This window comes from Rhipicephalus microplus, chromosome 2 (assembly GCF_043290135.1).
Source record: "Rhipicephalus microplus isolate Deutch F79 chromosome 2, USDA_Rmic, whole genome shotgun sequence".
Classification (NCBI taxonomy): domain Eukaryota; kingdom Metazoa; phylum Arthropoda; class Arachnida; order Ixodida; family Ixodidae; genus Rhipicephalus; species Rhipicephalus microplus.
Window position 1 is genome coordinate 75,413,301 of NC_134701.1, and position 18,984 is coordinate 75,432,284.

The 18,984-nt window shown below is 47.5% G+C and overlaps 1 protein-coding gene across 1 annotated transcript in view; it reads right to left on the reverse strand.

The window, feature by feature from the left end:
- LOC119170843 (bridge-like lipid transfer protein family member 3A) overlaps positions 1 to 18,984 on the reverse strand; it is a 124,141-nt gene that overhangs the window by 15,796 nt on the left and 89,361 nt on the right. The window contains exons 16-18 of the mRNA XM_037422113.2: positions 18,337 to 18,584; positions 17,290 to 17,410; positions 17,008 to 17,192 (exon numbers count right to left, since the gene is read on the reverse strand). Of these exons, the coding sequence (XP_037278010.1) occupies positions 17,008 to 17,192; positions 17,290 to 17,410; positions 18,337 to 18,584 (554 nt within the window). The remainder of the gene's footprint in view (positions 1 to 17,007; positions 17,193 to 17,289; positions 17,411 to 18,336; positions 18,585 to 18,984) is intronic.

Sequence of the window (18,984 nt, forward strand, 5' to 3'; positions counted from 1 at the left end):
TAGATAGCAAGCCCTGGCCTACAGCGTTCCCACAACACCTAAAGGAGCACTGACATCAAATTTCAGAATTGAGATGTGCTCTTCATTGGCTTGCTCATTGTGCATAGGTCCTCTTGGCGAAACTTGAATCATGTCCGTCGCATTGAAGTTATTTTATTTCGACAGCAAACAACGTATGAGAGATTAATTGATAACGGAGTGCCTCTGTGACACCGACAATATTTGTACTACATGTTCAGTGTGATACATTCCATGCATACCATCCCGAGTGACGATGTGCTAGTAGCGATGACGACTACGATACCAGTGCTCTTATCGTGGCGCCGAAGCCTAAAAATGCACTTACTCGTTCATGGCCGGTCTGGAGGCGCGCTTCTAGACTAGCCGTGACTCGCCATGTCTGATCTTCGTCGCGCCGCTTTGAATGATTTCGTGAAATATCCAAGATGCAAACAACCCATAAAAGATCACCGAAAGAAAAGAGGATGATTTAACATGTGCTCATCAATCAGCATGTCGGGGAACTGTTGAGTTGCAGTCGTATTACAAAGCACAAAAAAGCGCAATTAGGGTGTCTTTTCATTACACGTATGCCACATGCCAACACAACCCCAAGACATCAAAGTGGAGTAGCATACAGACAGATATCTCGCTAACAAGTAACACGCAGATATCATTAACGGTGAATTTTCGTCTGTCCATACACTTCTTTGCATCCGGGTAATACCGGGTTACTGCCGCCACAACACAAACAGTACAGATAGGTGGGCGATCTGGAAAAAGGCGCAAAGAAGAACCTGGCAAGCAAGGAATGTATTCCATTTCTCCGCTGGTGCGCATTTCCTATACCAATACTCCATTGACCCATTTGCGTATATTTGAATGCTGTGCATGCCAAAACACCGAATTAGCTAATTGAGACACACGAGCAAGCATGACCGAAGCATGCATCTTGGGCACCTCCTCATTGTTGCTTGGAACGGTATCCACTTTGGAATCGCTTTTCTGCAAAGGGGCCAAAGCAAAGATGATTCACGACATTGCAAATCGCACCGATTCCAAGCTCCAGACTGTCGTATTCAACCCTAGTCGACACATTGTATGGTGACAACGGTAATGCAGGTGACAGGGCATAACTGGATGTGTGCACCTAGCAGATGAAATGTTTGCGAAACAGCTGAGCCCAAAGTCCCTCTTTTCTGTGGAGAACTGGTCAGCTATGGCGCGATCTGGAGGTGACCTTGGCGTAGCGCCGCTGGTAGCGCTCCTACCACTCAAAATGGCCGGATTGCCGGCCATATTGAATTGTGCTAGATACCAGCGATATAAATCAATAAATGTGATATTCCTCCCTCAGTTGTGTTATAGGTTGCGAGTCCCTACTAGGGGGTCTGTCACGGACGGCCATTTTTGTCGGCCCCGCGTCATGGCAATTAACAGGTGCCGTACTTCCCCACTGACCATGGGAACGGCGGGCGCATGAAAGGGAGCCGAGAAGTGCAGAATGGGGTGCTCTTCATGGAACGTCGCCGTCGACGATTAATCCTTTTGTAACTGCGGCGGCGTCTGCAAGGTCGTGGAAGGCCGCGATGTACCCCGAACAAGAATTAGACTACGAGACGCACCGGCTGAGAGCCAAACGGTTTGACCATTCCCACGGGGGAAAGCGTGGGAAAACCTCTGGTGGCCAAGCCGTATCACAACAACCCAACAGGTTGTTACTCTCGCTAGTTGAGGGCCCTCTCCCAATTAAAGAGGGGTGGGGTCAATATATTTTTGGGGTGGAGTTTCCATCAATGAAACGCGCATGGTTGGACCCATGTAGAGGTCTCTTGTCCCCAAGGAAGAGAGCGAGCAGACACGAGGGGGATTTAAGCGCAGGATTTTGCCCTGCTAGGCAGACTAGTCGCTGACCAACATGGTGTAGAAACCGATCAACAAGCATCTCTTCTAGAAGTTTTTAGTGTGGCTCTGTATCGACTGGCCACCTAAACTTAGCCGTTCGTCTAGTTGTGACGCGATATTAACGTCTGCAACGTAGACATCGGGACTTCGCCTCGAGTTAGCTCAACCTGCTCGAAGTCACCTGCAAGCACTAGCCTCCCGGAGCCACCAGCGTTGCAACACCGCCGACATCGCAGTCGTGCCAGAACTCTCTTCGACTTCTCGCATCCGATCGTCGGGGACGCAACGCTACTGGTTATCACACGTATGCCTTCACATGTTTGTATCTTCGAACTTTCTCCTCCGTAGTTCTATTGTTCTTAGTTTGTGTAGTTTGTAATAGTTCCCTCGCGTAAGCTAATTTATTGTTTTTATATGTTTTTTAGTTGTATTAAGTGTTGATGTATTTTGTTAGTTGTATTGAAGTGTTGTACCAGATCCCGTGTGCTGCAATATCACTAGAGTAAAGTATGTTTTGTTTTCTTACGTTTTGATCTCTTCACTATCTCTGCTTATGTACGGAACGAACCAACCTGCTGTCATTCCCGTCGCCGACTTCGTGCTGGCAACGCTAGAGTGGCAGCTTGTAATAAAACTGGCGTCCGCGAGACAGAACATTCCGTACAAGAGTAAGACAGTGAGGGGTGAACGAGAACCGTGCGGACAGCATGGTGATAGAGCCGCACAGTTGAAGCGGTTGCATCCTGCATATGATTGCGCTGTTTTTATAGTGGCATTATAGAGACAGTTTGCAGTATGGAGTGTATGGATTTGGATAAGTGGATTGCGCACGGTAAACAGTTAGGCCTCGAGGGCGCCGAACTGAGACAATGGGTTAAGGAGCAGCAGGAACAGGCGCAGGCGTTAGCCAGAGAAGAGCGGGCACTGGCCCGGGAGGAAAAGGAACAAGAAAGGGAAGCGGCTAGGGAAGCCGGAGAACGGGAAGTGCAGTTACTACAATTAAAGATTCGCCTCAGTGAAAGTAGCAGGGTGAGCCGATCTAGCAGCGAGCACGGCGATGCCGGGGAGGAGCCGAGTTTGAGAATACACGCAGGTAGACTGCTCGTCACCTTTGACGAAAGAAGGGACGACTTAGATGCGTTTATACGCCGGTTTGAGAGCATCGCCAGAGGGCAAAAGTGGCCTGAAAGCCAATGGGCGACGGCGCTTTCGACATGTCTTACAGGAGAGGCACTAAGTGTTTGTGGCAGGCTACCACCTACAGATGCAGCGGACTACACCAAGGTTAAAACCGCCCTTTTGAAGCGCTTTCGCTTCATGGCGGATGGGTTCCGAGACAAGTTTAATAAGGAGAGGCCAGTAGGGGGTGAAACAGCAAGACAGTACGCGGCTCGCTTGTTAAGACATTACTTCGATAGGTGGGTTGAGTTGTCCAAAACTGAGACAGAATTCGAGTCCCTCCGCGCATTGTTGATTACAGAGAGGTTTTTGCATGGATGTGGTTCGAACCTGGCATTATATTTGAAATAATGGAGGGCGGAATCCCTGGGAGACATGCTTGAGCTAGCAGACCAGTTTTTGGAAGCTCAGGGTGGAGCAAGCCTAGCGAGAACAACGAAAGATAGTCCCATAACAGACGAGAAAGGGAAATACGAGAAAGGAGGCAACAGCCACGCACCACTACGACGGTGCTATATTTGCAATCGTGGGAATCACCCGCCGCACTTGTGTCACAACAGACCTGCCGCTAATGTAGCCATCGTCTGCTTCAAGTGCGGGAAAAAAGGACATAGGGCAAACAACTGCCGGTCAGGAGCAAATAACTCACTCCAGGCGTCCTGCCTCTACGCACCAAGGGAAACGCGTGAGGATCCCATATACGACGGGTATATCGAGCTTAGGAATGGCGAAAAAGTCTCCGTCATCAACGCCGTAAGGGTGACACCGCCGAAAAATCTGGCCGAGAACCTACCAGTGGCCACAGGGACCCTCCGAGGCACAGACATATCAGTGTTGCGGAATACGGGATACAACACAGTAATCGTGCGGAGGAAGTTGGTGAAGGAAGACGAGCTGACAGGTACAAGCAGACTCGTCTACTTGGTGCACGGAACAGCGAGGATGCTGCCCGAAGCACGGATTGAGGTTGACACCCCCTACTTTACTGGCAATCTGACAGCACTATGCCTGCAAGATCCACTGTATGACCTCATTCTGGGCAATATCGATGGCGTAAGACCTCCTAATGATCCCAGAAAGGAGACTGAAAAACCTGTCTCAACAAAGGAGTTAAGGGAAGAGCCTGTAGCAGCAGCTATCACCCGTTCCCAAGCACATGCACAGCCGGAAAAATTTGCCAAGCTTCGTACGCCTGGGACCACGGCGGGATTGCCGGGAGGCAACTATGGCTGCGAGCAGAGGGAAGATGCGTCACTCAAACAGTGTTTTGAGAAGATCGGCAGGAAGCAAACATGCCGAAATGAGAAGGGAAGCGTCGAGTACAAACAAGAACAGGGACTGCTGTACCGACAGTACACAGAGGCCAACGGATGGCTTGTACGCCAATTAGTCGTTCTGCAATGCCACCGAGAAGCTGTGCTTAAAACAGCACACGATGGTATAATGGCAGGACACTTGGGCACGCAGAAAACCAAGGACCGGATCTCGAAGGAGTTCTTTTGGCCAGGCATCACAGCCGACGTAAAAAGGTTCGTCGCCTCATGTCACATTTGTCAGCACACTATACCAAAGGGCCGTGTACCACATGTTCCACTGAGGAGGGCACCCATAATCGACACCCCGTTCAAGCGAGTGGCGATCGATATAGTGGGACCGATTCACCCGCCCTCAAAGCATGGGAACCGATACATTTTGACTTTAATGGATTATGCCACCCGGTATCCAGACGCAGTGGCGCTCCCGAGTATCGAAACTGAGCGAGTGGTCGAAGCCCTTGTCGAGATGTTCTCCCGATTTGGCGTCCCCCGCGAGGTACTGAGCGACCGTGCCACGAACTTCACATCGGACCTGATGAAGGAAGTAGCGCGGCTCCTTTTCGTGCGCCAGCTCCACACCACCCCATATCACCCCATGGCGAATGGCTTGGTGGAAAAATTCAACGGCACCTTAAAATTAATGTTGAAGCGCAAGTGCGCCGAAAGACCGAGAGATTGGGACCGCTACCTGGCACCTCTCCTCTTTGCCTATAGGAAGGTTCCGCAGCCGAGTATGGGGTTTTCACCCTTCGAGCTTCTCTACGGCCGCCATGTGAGGGGACCCTTGGCGATACTGAAGGAGCTGTGGACAAACGCCGACTTGACTGAAGAAGCTAAGACGACATACCAGCATGTCTTGGACCTTCGGAACCGTTTGAAGGAAACGTGCCGCCTGGCACGCGAGGAGTTGGAAAAAGCCGGAGCACGGTACACGAAGCTGTACAATCAAAAGGCGAAGAAGCGGAGTTTCAACCCCGGAGACAAGGTACTGATTTTACTTCCCACCGACACGAACAAGCTGCTGCTGCAATGGAAGGGCCCTTTTGAAGTCCGGGAAAAGAAAGGTGAAGCTGACTACGTCGTAGACACGGCTGGCGGCAGAAAAATCTTCCACGCCAACTTACTGAAAAGATACGAGGAGAGGGACAGCCCCTCCACCAAGGTGTGCAACGTGACATTTGGTGTTGTGGAATCGAGCGAGGACGAGACTATTCCAACCCCTGACTGGCTGAAAGTAGGAGGGGAAGAAGACGTGAAGCTCTCCGACAAACTGGACGCTCAGCAGATCGAACAGCTGCAAAGAATTGGCAGGAAAAACGTTCGTATTTTCTCGGATGTCCCGGGCAAAACTGACTGGGTCCACTACAACCTCGAACTCACCACGAGTAACCCCGTCCACGTGAAACAATACCCTCTTCCCTTTGCAACATGGGAAGGTGTAGAGAAAGAGGTGTGGGAGATGGAGAAGCTCGGCATCATTGAAAAATCTGTCACCTTATAATTCGCCAGTCATTTTGGTAAAGAAACCCGACGATACAAATCGACTGTGTATCGATTTTCGACGCCTTGACAACGTTCTGGTGGCCGACTACGAACCTATGACAAGAACTGACGCGGTGTTTGCTACAGTGGGAAAGAAGAAGTATTTCTCGAAGCTCGACTTCGTGAAGGGCTATTGCCAGATCCTGCTGACCGAAGAGTCCAAAGCGAAGACGGCCTTCTCGACGACATCGGGACTATATCAGTTCCGCTTCATGCCATTCGGCATCAAGACAGCGCCTGCTGTATTTGCTAAGTTGATGCGGAAGGTTGCAGAAGGTATACCCTGTGTGGACCACTACTATGATGATGTACTGGTAGCCACCGAGACATGGGAAGAGCACCTGAGGTCTCTGGGACTGCTTTTTGAGCGCATACAGAGGGCCGGGCTTACAGTGCGCCCCAGTAAATGCGAACTTGGTGTGGAAGAAATCGACTTCTTGGGACACCTAGTTGGCAGGGGCAGATTGCGACCACTGGGGAAAACACTCGACAATATCGAAGCTGCACCACCTCCTTCAACCAAGCGACAAGTGCGCGCCTTCCTCGGTTTGACCGGGTACTATCGGGAATTTATCCCGAATTACGCAGAAGTCAGCGCTCCCCTTACAGATTTAACCCGGAAGGGCGAAGCTAACTCGGTGAAATAGACAGCAGCCCACCAGGAGGCTTTTCGAAGTCTCAAACAACAAGTCTCTACGGAGCCGATACTACGGCTACCAAATTTGCACCAACCATTCGTACTTCGAACGGACGCATCAGACACAAGTCTTGGAGCCGTGCTCATGCAGGCCCACGAAGGCAAGCTCCACCCCACAGCTTATGCCAGCCGAAAGCTGCTTCCACAGGAGGCTTCCTATAGTACCATCGAACGCGAATGTCTCGCGTTGGTATGGGGAATTCAGAAATTCTCCATGTACTTATATGGAGTACATTTTTGTGTCCAGACTGACCACCAGCCTCTGAGTTATATCCAACAGGCAAAACAGCTGAACGCTCGAGTACTTCGATGGAGTTTACTACTCCAAGAGTACCAGTTCACCATTACGCATATTAAGGGTAGCGAAAACGTGGGAGCCGATTACTTGAGCCGGATATAGTTCTTGAGGTCTATGAGCATGTTATTTTTTTTCCTTTTGTCGTTTGTTTTCTGTTTGTATGTGCATATTTCATTGTACAAGAAGTGTATTTTGAGTTATTTTCTTTTTGCTTGGTGCATTGGTTGTTTTTACATGTTGTAATGCACATTGAAGGATTTCACTACAGTAGAGGAGCGCACCTGTTCCGTTTTGTTCATAGTATACATTCGTGCATTGTATTCTGTATTGATGGCTGCCGTACACGGCTATTTCTTTTTCTTGTTTGCATGGCGCATTGATATTGTTGCGTGTAACTGGAGCTGGTACTCTAACAATTGTTTTTTTCCTTTTGTTGTTACTTTGATGCACTCTGCCTATTTATGTTGTGTATGAGAGGGACAGTCCTCATGTCTCCCTTGTTGGTGGTGTTTTGTTCCTTGTTGCCGAGATATTCCCCTCCGTGTGAGCCAATGTTATGAATAAAATTCTGAAAGTGGGGGGCAATGTCACGGACGGCCATTTTTGGCGGCCCCGCGTCACGGCAATCAACAGGCGCCGTACTTCCCCACTGACCGTGGGAACGGCGGGCGCATGAAAGGGAGCAGAGAATTGCAGAATGGGGTGCTCTTCTTGGAACGTCGCCGTCGACGATTGATCCTTTTGTAACTGCGCCGGCGTCTGCAAGGTCGTGGAAGGCCGCGATGTACCCCGAACAAGGATTAGACTACAAGACTCACCGGCTGAGAGCCAAACGGTTTGACCGTTCCCACGGGGGAAAGCGTGGGAAAACCTCTGGTGGCCAAGCCGTATGACAACAACTTAACAGGTTGTCACTCTCGCTAGTTGAGGGCCCTCTCCCAATTAAAAAGGGGTGGGGACAATACATTTTTGGGGCGCAGTTTCCATCAATGAAACGCGCATAATTGGACCCATGTAGAGGTCTCTTGTCCCCAAGGAAGAGAGCGAGCAGACACAAGGGGGATTTAAGTGCAGCATTTTGCCCTGCTAGGCAGACTAGTCGCTGACCAACATGGTGTAGAAACCGATCAACAAGCATCTCTTCTAGAAGTTTTTAGTGTAACCCTGTATCGGCTGGCCACCTAAACTTAGCCGTTCGTCTAGTTGTGACGCGATATTAACGTCTGCAACGTAGACATCCGGGCTTCACCTCGAGTTAGCTCAACCTGCTCGAAGTCACCTTCAAGCACTAGTCTCCCGGAGCCACCAGCGTTGCAACACCGCCGACATCGCAGTCGTGCCAGAACTCTATTCGACTTCTCGCATCCGTTCATCGGGGACGCAACGCTGCCGGTCATCACACATATGCCTTCACCTGTTTATATCTTCGAACTTTCTCCTCCGTAGTTCTATTGTTGTTAGTTTGTGTAGTTTGTAATAGTTCCCTCGTGTAAGCTGGATTATTGTTTTTATATGTTTTTTAGTTGTATCAAGTGTTGATGTATTTTGTTAGTTGTATTGAAGTGTTGTACTAGATCCCGTGTGCTGCAATATCACTAGAGTAAAGTCTGTTTTGTTTGCTTACGTCTCTGATCTCTTCACTGTCTCTGCTTGCGTACGGAACGAACCAACCTGCTGTCATTCCCGTCGCGGACTTCGCGCTGGCGACGCTAGAGTGGCAGCTTGTAATAGGGTCAGTAGCTACTTGTTGATGCAAAAATTCTGACACGAGTAAATTTGATGTGACTGCTCCTTTAACACGCACGAAAGTATGTCATCAGCAACAAGAAACAGCTTCGTTCACATTTATGCTCTCTGGCTTCATAGAAACATGCTCAAAAAGCTATTCTCAAAGTCAATGTAATATTTTTAATAGGTTAATGTAGTGTAAATAAATTGTATCATGTTACATCTTGTTATATTGCATTGTATCAGCTATATGAATGTATGTATGTTCACATAAATGTATATACGTGTGCTTTTTAAATTTATAAGTGTCAATATATACAATGGTCTATGCACGATGTATATTGACTTTTGGAAACCTTTTTTCTTTACACATTTATAATAGGTGTTTTAAAATGATCAATAGTGAATTCATTCTTGAATTAGTAACAGTCGATATAGTGGTGCTGATCGACAGTTACGCAGTTAGTGCTTCAGTATATATACCAGGGCTGACTAATTCTATATTAGGCGTGAAATTGGCCAAACTTCTGAAAAACGCAATCACGCCCTGGCATGACCAGCAGATTGAAATGGCTGGTGCCACGTTGCCACTCAAATCGAAACCTGCACGAGTAGAGTTTGAATTTGCATATCGAATTTTGTAGCAAGTAACCTTGTGCTTCGTGAATGTTTCCGTAATGTTATTTTCGATGTCGACATTCTCCAGGAGTACGGGGCTGCTATTGATCTTCAAGAGCGTCGCATCAGCTTCTCAGTCAACCGAGCAGTCCACAAGCATGACGATCAACGGCGCCCCGATGTTCTTCGTGTTCCTGCTGACAGTGTGATGCTCCCTCCGCGGGCCAGTGCTATATAGTTTACGTCACGTGCCATGGATTTCAAAATGGTGAAGCGGTCAGAAAAAGTAACTTGGACCACTTACTGCTCCAACGTGTTTGAGCAGTTTCGAGTATTATACAGCTTTGCGACGGCTGATCTCAGTTGCTTCTATCGAATCGCGGTAATGAACACTGACACCTTTTTTGCGGTACTACATTAGCATTTGCAGATGAAATAGCCAACGTTCAGAACTGCTTCACATCTGAAGCAGTGGAGACTTCCAATACATCACTGGGCAACATGGACATATGTTCTAACCTGTCATCCAGCAACCAGACAGCATTGAGGAAATGTTTGCTTGAATTCCACTCATGCTTCGCCAGTTTTTCTAAGGTTCATCGGACTTTCATCACTCGGCACCGAATCACTACATACGACGACACTGGCCCTATACACAAGCAACCTTACCGCGTGTCAACAAAAAAATGCGAAGTGATTCCTAGGTAAGTGTGAGAAATGCTTGAGGATGGCATCATCGAGCCTTCCAACAGTGCTTGGTCAACAGTGCTTGGTCGTCTTGATCAAAAGGAACGACAGAACAATACGCTTGTGCGTTGATGCTGGAAGCTGAACAACATGACTAAAAAGACGTGTACTCGCTGCCACGCATCGACGATTCGTTAGATAAGCTACGCTGCACTCACTATTTTTCCTCTTTGGATTTAAGAAGTGGGTAATGGCAGATCGAGGTAGACGAGAGAGACTGCGAGAAAACGGCCTTTGTGACCCGCAATGGCCTCTATGAATTTCGAGTTCTTCCTTTTGGCTTGTGTTCAGCACCAGCAACTTTCCAGCGAATGATGAAAACTGTACTCACTGGGCTGAAATGGCAAACTTGTATTGTGTACCTCAATGATGTGGTCGTCTTTTCTGAAACGTTCAAACATCTTCACTGCCTAGGGAGTGTGCTAGAGGCTATTCGATCGGCAGATCTCACACTCAAGCCAGAAAAGTGCCACTTTAGTTACAAAGAGCACAAGTTCCTCGGCTATGTGGTGAGAGGGAAAGGTGTCTGACCCGATCCTGACAAGCTCACTGCTGTGGCCGCTCTTCCAGCTCCTACTAACAAAAAGGCTGTCCAGTGCTTCCTGGGCTTGTGGACTTGTTATGGGCACTTTATTAAAGAATTCTTGACTAGAGAGGAGCCCTTGGCTTGTCTTACAAGAGACTACATGCCATTTCTTTGGGACAACGAGACAACAGGCTGCTTTTGCCAAACTATGACAGCGCATGTAGTCAGCATCCGTTCTTGCACATTTTGACCACGATTCTGAGACATATTTGCATACTGACGCCAGTAACATGGACCTCAGCGTAGAGCTCGTCCAACATCAACAAAAAGAGGAGAAAGTTAGAGCCCATGCGAGCCGCTCACCATCCCAAGCTGAGGCGAATTACTCGACCACAAAAAAATAGTATCTTGCTGTTGTATGGGCGATCACCAAGTTTTGCCCTTACCGGTATGGTCATCAATGTTGTGACAGACCATCATGCCCTCTGTTGATTGGTGAACATACGTGATCTCTTCGGACGACTGGTCCGGTAGAGTTTGTGCCTAAAGAAATTCGACATAACCATCGTTTATAAGTCTGGCCGGAAACATGAAGGCCCGGACACGCTGTCCCGTGCATTGATTCCTCCCGTCAGTAGGGAAGCATAAGATGATGACGACTTCCTGGGCACCCTCAGCTCATCGGACTTGAGCAGATGGCAGCGAGACGACGACGAGATTCGAACGGTCATCGATTATTTTAGAAGGTCGTACCACAGTCATACCACGTCATCTATCCCAAGTATTGACATCCTTTTGTCTTTGAAACAATGTCTTGTATAAAAAAAAACACCTGTTCTACGAGCCACACCTACCTCCTCGTGCTTCTTAGTGACATGCGGGATGACGTCCTCTTCGCTTGCCGTGACGAGCCTACATCTGGCCGCCTAGGCCACTCACGACCACTCGGCAGAGTAGCTGAAGCATATTTTTGGCCGGGCCTTTTAGAAAACGTCAAGCAGTACATAGAAGGCTGTCGTGGATGTCCGCGTCGCAAGTCACCATCAAGCAAACCGGTGGGATAACTTCCATTAATTGAGCTGCCTCACAAGCTATTTGACCAAGTTTTCATGGACCTTCTCGGCCCTTTTCCTCTGTCTACTAAGGGCAACAAATAGGTGATAGTCGCAACTGACTGTTTGACATGCTATGCCGGGACAGAAGCGATACCCCAAGCCACGTCTGCCGAGGTAGCGCAGTTCTTCATGTGCCGCATTGTACTGTGTCGTAGAGCTCCCTCTACAGTAATAACAGACCAAGGGACAGCGATCGCTGCGCAACTTATGGACGAGGTTTTTCGGCTAAGCAACACTACGCATCAGAAGACGACTGCTCACAATCCTCAGAGCAAAGAACCTAACGAGTGACTAAATAAGACAGTCACAGATGATATGATCTCCATGTACATCGACGTCCAACACAAAACGTTGGATGAGATATTACCTTATGTGATGTTTGCTTACAACACCGCTGTTCAGGAAACAACTCTATTCACACTATTTGACCTTCTGTACAGCTGCAAAGTTCAAACTACCGTATGTTGGACGCTATGCTTCCCTATCAAGACACTGACCACTTAAGGGGGGACATGGGTCTTAGGGCTCTTTCATTTGTTTTTTAACCAAATGTGACAAAACGTGGCATGCTTACTTAGTTTGTTCTCTGGATTCTGAAAATGTTATTTTTTCTGTAGCTTCATTAGTTAATTAAATAATCAAGATAACAATTTCTAAAGCTCTTACCATAATATAAAAATAACCACTAGTCAAAAATTTATAAAGAACATAGGGATCGACGGTAGAAAGCATAAGACATGCAACATAAAAAGCACTTTTTTGAATGGGTCATTATTTCTTACTTTACAGTACACTAAACTTCACAGCCCTGAGTGTGGCCATTGTGTGGTCACACAATAGACTAGTTTGAAAAACTTGCATCAAGAGAAATCAAAATCTTCTTCCTATGTTGTATGCTCCAAACATATAGCTTCATACTGCAAAATAAAATATTCTGCTATCTGTAATAGTTTCAGATATATGCAGTAATTTTCATGCAGGGTGTACAAAATTGCCATTTTGAGAAAATGAAGAAAACAAAGAATTCTAACATTTTTAACTGTAAAAATGTATGCACTTATAATTACATAGCCATTGACATATAAATGAATACTAGAAAGCTTAAGGAGTGCAATGCTGCAAGCTGATCAAAAATTGAACGAGTACTTCTCGAACTACAACACAGTAAAGTGCATTGCATGTAACCAAATACAGGAATTTCTATAATTAAAATTTAAAAAATGAAGCTCCCCATTAAAAATAGGCTCCCAGCATTGTTTTTTTGTGGACCTTTAGCTACATTGTGCAAAAAGAATTACAGCTCTAGCTGTCATAGGTCCACTTTTACCGAACAAGCAAAAGAAAGTGGTCAAAATCTGTGCTTCGAGAACAATGCTGTTAAAATTTAATTTCGCCGTTCCGAGGGAAAATATCATGGCACACATACTTTAGTTAATATGCACTGGGAATGTAATAGGATTGATTGTTTGTACGAGCGTGCCATTTCTTCTAGTCCTGTAGCAAGTTGTCGCCATGTACTCATCTGCCGCGAGGCCGCTTATCAGTTCGGTGACTGTACTGACAGCAATGTGCGAGAAATGTGCGTGCATCATCCACGATCCGTCGAATAACGCGGCGATGTTTTCTGGCTTGTCCAGAATAAGTTACCCGTAAGTGTTGCGAACCAAAGTTGCACCCTCGCTCATCGATTTCGAGGCTACACGAGTGCCGAGGTGTTAGTTTCCTTTTCACGTAAGACTGCCGCATTTTCGAGCGGAGATCGCGACAACGTTGAGAACACGTCGTTAAAAGCAGTCTACCTGTTACCAGTAGCCTCCATTGCGGCGGCTGCGAGCATGTTCACTGCGAACGGATTGACTTTCTGTTGTTGGTCGACGCTCAAGAGCAAACCTCATAAGCGTGAAAATGCACGCGACAGCGACGAGCGATGCTATGAGCGACGAAACGCGGAGTTCGCGCGACGAGTCGCGGGGTAGTTTTCGCGCGATCGCTTGGTTCTCCAGATTTGAAAACCGTCGCTCATCGCCCGGAAGTGCTGGGCTCAAGCAGCCAATAGCGAAAAACTGAAAAAGACAAAGACTACATAGGTGCACGTGACCCTGCCCTAGTCACGTATGTGCAACAAGAAATAACGCAATGTTTACGCATGCACATATAAAAAAAGTGTTGCAAGGCATTCATAAACACTTTCCGTTCCATTACATAACAATATATCTTATTTTTAAAATGCATATCGCTCACTACGCGTTTTTTTTTGTGCGAGTAGACGGCCTCATGCCAACAACAGTGGAGTTCGCTCGTCGAAGCCGTCACGTGAATGAGGTTTGCCTGCGCTAGCGACTGATCGCGTGAAGACGATCTACGTCGCATCGCTCGTCGCTGTCACGTGCATTTTCGTGCTTATGAGGTTTGGGCTTCTGCCGATGCGTCGCACAGTTCAAGGTCCTTTCGTCAGGCGGGGGGGAACCACGACTTCGGCGGGTTTAGCGATAAGCCTGCGCTTCCGTTCCATCACTACAAAGATTGATATCTCTGGCAGCTTCACTTCTGCTTTTTACATGCTGTCCTCTAACTGATGAGGCTGCAAAACACAGCCGTTCTCTGTAACCTTGTCGGCAACCAATGGGCTCGTACGTGAGTTAGGCCTACACCGGTGACTCGGCGACCACCGTTGACCACGTCGAGTCCGTTATCCTCGTTGTCCTGAGCCATAGCGGGGATTTTTCTGAAGTTCACAGAGAACAAACAACCACCACACCCGCTTCACAAATTACTGTAGCACGGAACTTCTTTGCTGCCGCAAGCAGTCAGAAGCACCATGACAAAATGGTGCATGTCCGTGCACGTCACGATGGTGAAGCAGACGCCGAAAGCGCCCCTTGGCCAATCGGATGCCAAAATTTGGTCACGTGCCCCAAGCAGCCAATTGAATCGTGCGCTAGTGCTTCTCGATGACACGTTTTTACTAAAAAACCAATGAGCAACGTGAGCCAGCGGTTGGGGGAAATTGAAGATGAAGAACGACCCTTCCAAACGAGACCAAGATGAACATGATAGCTCGTGTGTAACGGCAACAGTTTGGCGTGGAAAAACCGCGATTTTAGCGTCAATTTGCGCTCACATTCATCTCACAGGGATGTTACAAAATGATTTTGAGCCAGAAATAATAACGCGAGAAGCTAGAAACTTCTCTGATAAGTGCAAAAATAGGCGCAGTTTCCGAAAATGTCAGTTTCAAAAAGTCGATTTTTTGCGATTTTTCGCCTTCTAAGACCCGTGTCCCCCCTTAACAGCTGACGAAGAATTCACCAAACCTGTCAAGAAAGCTCACCAGCTCGCGCGGCAGCACATTGGTCTGCAAAAGCAGGCAGGTGCACGATGCTACAATACCCGCCATCGAGACTGCCCTACAGTCCAGGAGACCAAGTTAGTGTGTGAACCCTGTTCGTCGCCGTTGCCCTTCGGAAAAGTTGCTATGCCTGTACTAGACCCTATAAGGTGCAGCAGCGTGTGAGTAATGTGAACTATGAGGTATTTCCGGACAATGGGTCGTCAACTCAAACAGAACGAAGACAACCGAGCTCCGACATAAATCATGTTGTGCACATGAAACCTTATCTGGCGTGTTCATAATTTCTCTTGCCATTCATTTCCAATTTTTATTGTGCCTAAACTTTCACTGACTGTTTGAGCTTAGCCTTTCATTATCCTTATTGAGCTGCGTAATCCGTTTACTTTTTTGTCTTACACCTACATTGCAGCATCGAGGCAATACTGTTTTTCGCAGAGGAGGGAATAGTTCCACCCGTAGTAGTGGGTGACATGCTTATGAAGAGGCACAGGACACAAAAGAAGTGCACGCGTTATTTATCTCTCGAGTGCATGCCCAAGCAGGGCATCTGGCAGGAGTCCTCCTGCTCCACCCCTACGTCGAATAAACCTCACCTGGGCTTAAGGGACGTGACAGTATTGTTCATGTTTTTATTGTACTTGCATGTTATTTACCTGTAATCATTTTCGCACTACTTCCATGTGTATGTACAGGTCACCGAGGCCTTTGTCAAGTTGTTTTCATGCCGTTTAGCCTTGGCGACCTTTTAGTTTTGTCTGGTAAATAAAAAATTTTAGTTTGAAATTTCAGACATTCGCAACCCACTGCCTTTCCTTCCATCCACTAAGACTGCTAAAGCATGGCACTTCAGGGCCTCCACCATTACGTTTTCAGCATCTGCAGCCGCTTTCCCAACGATGGTCGTTGTTTTCACACGTCCGCACCCATACCGCTTGACGTTCTTGCACTTCAGGGACATTTTTTGGGACAATGGTCCTGCATGATCACACGCTTAGTAGCAGCTTGTGTTCAGCAAGTGATCCCATGAATATAGAGGCATTCTGCGCGGATCACACTGTCTTTGCAGCTTTTTTGGAAGAAACTCTCGATGTTTCCTTCCCTTTCCACAGCAGCAACGTTGTTCCAACGCTTCTGAGAAGCAATTCGCACATATATCTCGGCCTTACCACCACACCAAACGCTTACAATGAAGGCGCACGTAGTACAGAATACGCACTTGTCACCTTTCTGCTAAGCCACAAAGCACGAAAACTCCACTGAGTACGAGTCCGGGAACACTTGCAAGTGCTTCTTTGCTTTTCACACTGTCATGGATTCCATCTTGACTCGACGATACTTGCACCCCCCCCCCCCCCCGTAAGAAACAGAATTGACGCCTAGGCAAGCGGCGTAGGACAAGCGTGCGAAATGTGGGGACGAGCACCTCCCATGAATGCTGGCCTTCAACCAGGTGAGCGGTACTATAGTGTCTAGAATATACTGAGTGGTACTCCACGGTATGGTTACAATGAACCAAAAGAGTAGCGGCAAATGCTCTTCCGTGGCGCCGCTATTGCCGCAACAGGAAAGGCTGACATATGTGCGCGATTAAAAAAAAATGCTTCTGCTATGGCAGTCACTTTTCAGGAGATTCTAGATGCCATTCGTACAATTGGGAAGTCACAATTCGGGAGTCCTCCGGACAATTTGGAACAGTTGCCAGATATGTACTAGCTTTAGTTAGGCATATTTTATAGCATGTTGTACATCGGTCTCTTTTAACAAGAGTAGACTGCAGTTTTTATACGGCTATAGGCGCTAATTTGGCATTGACAATTAGTTAATGCATCACTCTGGGTGCACCTAATGTTATCTGCCGTCTAGATAATGATGAGGTTTTAGTGCACTAAAGCATTTGTAGTCATTGATATATGCCTTATAATTCTTTTTTGCTAAATGGAAAACTCAATCAATGTGCACCCATGGTTGCTAGCTGAAACAGCACCTGCTCGCGCAGAAGGCGGTTGTCCCTTTGGAGAGCATAGAGTTGTGAAAGCCGTTGGCGAAGCCGCTCGTTCTCTTCCACGAGTCCGCTGAGGTCAGGTTGGTGTGCCACTGACACTGGCTCTGGCTGCGGCCTGAGCTCTTCTTTCCTCCACAGGAGCTGCTGCACTGCCTCAATCAGAGACCCTGCAGTGGTCGAAGACAGAACAATTCACACCAAGGCTGACCACCACTACCTCATCCAGACACTAATACAGGTGACATTATGGTGTGCAGAACTCACCGCATCCGGTGGGCAGGATGTAGACAGCGCCCGAGGGTGTCCTGTCCACGAGGCACTGGGGCACTTTGAGCAACAGGCCACCGTTCTCTTCACTGACTGAACCAGATGACGATGGATCATCCTGGACATTCAGAATGCCAGGATTCAAAATTTCATAGAACTTAGCACACTTTTTAAAACTGAAAAGAGGGTAATAATTTAACTTGTACTAGTACGGCCAAGACAGTAGAAGAAATAACCACACATTTTACAAACAGCGACCGTGTCATAACCATGCCATAATCAGAGTTAATCAATGATATGAGTTGCCAAATTTCCCATAGGCTTTATGTATCGAAATCTAGACACACCATTGGTCCAGATGTCGGGAGTGTCCAGATTGTCGAGCCACCTGTTGTACACCAACTATTAAACACATTATTTTATGTTTTGAGTTGCCCCTTCTAGATAGCGCGACAGTCTGCTAATTCCCATAGTATTGGCCTGATTAGATAACTCTGGCTCTTAATTATGCGAGGTATATAAGCATAAGTGTATGAGAAAATATTGCTTTGTGCCATGACAGTACAATAGCCGCAGTGATACCAGGCCCAACACTTTTATTTGGCTTCTTAAGAAACTGCCACACTTATTCTAGGCATTTCCCAACTTTTGATGTATATAAGTGCGATCCCCACATGCATGAGAAGCCCGTGGTAAAATTTTTGAATATGCATCCATTGAAATGCGTCAATTACTGTAGTGAGATACATCTTAAGAAGCTAAAAGAGACACCACTTAGGTGGCACAAGTGTGACCACCGATCTTCTGTGCGACTACAAACATAGCCCCACTCACGAGCCAACAGTGGAGTCACCAGCTGTCTCGCTCAAGATGTCAGTCTAGACTGCATGCCCATTGGCGCAAGGCAACTTAGAGGAAAAAGCACCAATGCTTTCTAAAGTTGTACTCCACTAGAGTGGTAAACCTCGATGTATGGCACATGCTCCCTTCTAAAGTTGCGCACGACTGCAGAGCTGAACTTAAATTTAGAGCGCATGTGCTCACCAGCAGGGTGACGCTGAGTCCGTGAACCAGGAGGCGCACTGGTATTGCCTGCTGTGGCGGAGGCTCCACCTGCGCCAACTGGGCGAGGCCTGCCAGAGCCTCGGCACTCAACCTCAGACACAGGCCTCGCACGAGTGCACGAAGGCCACAACTGGCAGCCCTATCATTAGCACAGCCACCGGGGGCCGGACTCTCCCATCGCACACTGAACAGGCAGCGCTCATCTTCTGTCTCTCCACAAAGCCCACCTGTATAAATCGGCACTTTGAGAGACTACTCACTCACCACAATTGTCTAAGCGGTCACACTCCTTCACATCTGCTCACACTCATAGGCCCTCACTCACATTCATACTCACGACTGACACTCATGTGTACTCACTCACGTTCATACTCCCGCTGACTCACACTCATAGGCCCTCACTAACGTTCATACTCATGACTACTCACACTCATGAGTACTCACTAACGTTCATACTCAGGACTACTCAAACTCATAGCAACTCACTCACTTCATACTCACGACTACTTAAACCCATAAGAACTCACTCACTTCATACTCACACCTACTTACTCTGACAGGCACTCATTAATGTTCATACTGATGCGAACTCACACTTCTGGCCCTTACTCACTTTCATACTCACGA